Below are 3,034 nucleotides of genomic sequence, written 5' to 3'. Positions count from 1 at the left end.
CAAGCTACAGCAACAACCAATTTCGTTAAAACCGAAGTAGCAGCAACATATCTCAACTCCATGTTTATCTTCATCAAGCTTATAATCCTTCTTCAACACATCCCAAATTGAAGTAAGTGATGAATTCTTATCTTTTTTTAAAAGTCTATCCTCCCGTACCCAAAAATTGTTGGCTGTTTTTGGATATAAAAACACCAAAAAACAATCATCTCAAAATAGATGCATTTGGCAACTAGCATGACCCCTTGAAATCTTCAATTTCCATGGGTCTTCATCTTGGCTCGTCTTCGTCGAAACGCCACCTTGAGACATCTTTGCCAAAATGAAATAAAAGAAGCTAGCTAGAACGACTAAGATTAATCTAATAGTACAAAAATACTTAACGGTTCGCAGACCGTATTTAGATTTACAAAAATACATAACGGAACGCAGTCCGTATTTTCTATCCTAGTCGGGCCCCACTAGTTGCCATTTCCAAAGACCTGTTTTGAAAACAATCTTCCATTCACCCATTCACTATTTGTGAATGACCCATGCAATTTTACGAAATACATAATTAAACACGCAAAACTAGTAACTAACTTAGGTGGTTAATCCAATTAACGCGCCTAATTAAAACTAGTCAAGGTTGTTTAATCCATTATTTCTAAACATAAAATGCTTACGCACTTAATTAAGTTCCCACTAAATTCTGCTTCCGTACTCAATTAATCCGATTAATTAAGTTGGCATAACCCATAATTTGTCAAAATTTTGCAAAATCGAAAATCGAGGTTTTTAGCCTCGTTAAAATAATTATATAAAATTATTAAAATGGCAAAAATTCGCAAAATCATAGCTCAAGTACTAAGTAAAACGTCCCACAAAGCCCTTTGAGGGTGCGCACCATGGCTGCTAGGCAGCCCATGGCTTGGCGCCATGGTGCGTGGGCGAGGCCTTCAATGCCCAACAAGCATCGATGTTGGCCCAACTGCCTGCTAGCATGCTCCGCATGCTTGCAAGCTGCTTGCGTGCTGGGCTGGTGCCTACTGCTGCGAGGCAGCATGCATAGGCAGCCCCTACCCAGCCAGTGCCCCACGCATTGCTGCGCCCAGCAAGCCCCCTACCACACACTCCAACGCATTATCATGGCACACCCTTGTGCGCACCATAGGCAGCCCGGCTAGCCTTGGTGACGCTTGGGCGTTTTTGCCTTGATTTGCGTGCCAATTCTCGGAATTTAATTCCGATATGTGTGTGACAATAATCAATTCCAAATTACATTTTAGAATTAATTTGAGGGAAAATAAAATAAAATAAAACTAAGTCCTACTTAAATAAAATTTATTTTATTGGTGCACAAGCCTAAATTATCCAAAATTTCAATTTTGAACAAAATTAGGTCTAATTTTATGCTTAAAATAAAATGAGCTATGTCCAAAATTACTTGCCAATATGCAAATTAATAATGGATTTGACAAATGGGAGTTGGAAAAATAAATTAACCATCCAATGATAAAATTTTCCAACTTGCATACTTGTGTAAAATACCAAGATTACAACTTCCAATATGAAGATTAATCAAATTTTACTCACAAGTAATTGAACTTGATGGATTTTAATCAACCAAACATGAAAAAATCCAAATTTTGTTCAACATGGAATTTAGTTTTAGGGTTCCAATCATTTAAACCTTTAAAGATTAGAACTTTAACATTATTTGGGAACTTAAAATTACAAGATCACAACAAGTTTTCACACATTATTGCAATTTATTTGCAAAATTTGTGAAAAACAAGTTTATGTGAAAAATTGGTATATCAACTTAAACACTAATAAAAACTCCATTATTATTCTTATGGATATTTTATAACCAGTAGATTAGTGATGCAAATGTGCATTTAATCTAACCTTGTAATGCTTGCATTAATCAAGGCTTAAAAAGAATAAAAATTTTCGTTGAAAAACGAAAAACCACAGAAATATTGGGTTTGTGGTTCGAATTTGGCTTCTGGAAAGCCCTAAAAGGGTTGAATCTGTTCCAGAATGTCGATTTCATCCAAAAATCGGGGTCTTGATTAGCTTAGAGAAATCAAAAACAATCTTTTCATCGGGTACCTCACATGTAATGGTGTTGTTCTTGCAATTGATCACCGCCCCCAAGGTCTTAAGAGCTTCAAGACCCAAAATCAAAGGAGTATCAACATCTTCCTCCATATCCATCACTACAAAGTCACAAGGCACATAAATATGCCCAACTTGAATAGGAACATCTTCAAGTTCACCACAAGGCAACTTCACCGAACGGTCAGCCAATTGGATAGTTTTTCTTGTGGGGATCATTTCAATATTTAGATTTTGAGCAATGGATAGAGGGATCAAACTAACACTTTCTCCAAGATCGGCTAAGGTACCCCTAGCTTCCATATTCCCAATCTTTACCGGCAAAGTGAAACTTCCCGGATGCTTTTGCTCCTTGGGCATCTTATGTTGAACAAGTGCACTCACTTGATGGGGAAGAGTGATGAGCTCATCATTGAGCTTCCTCTTATTGGTGAGAATATCCTTGAGGAACTTGGAGTATGAAGGCATTTGCGTGACAACTTCAATGAAAGGGAGGTTTATGTGCAAGTTCTTCATCACACTAAGGAACTTCGGAAACTTGTCATTCAACTTCCTCTCCGCAAGTCGACCGGGAAAGGGAACCGGTCCATCAAGGTTCCTAGCCTCACTAGGAGTTGAAGATGTCACCACATCTTTAGACTTCTTTTTCTCCATACTTCTCTTTTCTCAACAACCTTCTCTTCTTCAACTTCCTTGTCTTCACTCACACTCTCTTCTCCTTCCTTCTTTTCCTCACTATTCCCCTCCTTAGGACCCTCATAGGATGTACCCGATCTCAATGTGATTTCCTTGCAAGAGTTTGGTTTCACAATGTTGGAAGGGTTAGTTTGTGATTGTCTGAGTAGAGTAGAAGGTGAGTTGAAAGGGACTCTCTCGGCCAATTGAGCTAGTTGTGAATCAACCATCTTGTTATGAGCCTTGACCTCTTGTA

At 38.1% G+C, this 3,034-nt stretch overlaps 1 protein-coding gene across 1 annotated transcript; it reads right to left on the bottom strand.

The window, feature by feature from the left end:
• Positions 1-2,034: 2,034 nt before the first annotated feature.
• Positions 2,035-2,757, bottom strand: LOC110697617. Its single transcript, XM_021875001.1, has one exon. The coding sequence runs from the start codon at positions 2,755-2,757 to the stop codon at positions 2,035-2,037; it is 723 nt and encodes a 240-aa protein (XP_021730693.1).
• Between the last annotated feature and the right edge of the window lie 277 nt (positions 2,758-3,034).

Source organism: Chenopodium quinoa, unplaced genomic scaffold, assembly GCF_001683475.1.
Source record: "Chenopodium quinoa cultivar QQ74 unplaced genomic scaffold, ASM168347v1, whole genome shotgun sequence".
Lineage (NCBI taxonomy): Eukaryota > Viridiplantae > Streptophyta > Magnoliopsida > Caryophyllales > Amaranthaceae > Chenopodium > Chenopodium quinoa.
The sequence above is the reverse complement of the archived record's forward strand: the minus strand, read 5'-3'. Positions and strand labels throughout refer to the sequence as shown.

Bases quoted from the DNA above. Each gene is read 5' to 3' on its own strand.
- LOC110697617 (XM_021875001.1), bottom strand. From the start codon at position 2,757: ATGGAGAAAAAGAAGTCTAAAGATGTGGTGACATCTTCAACTCCTAGT.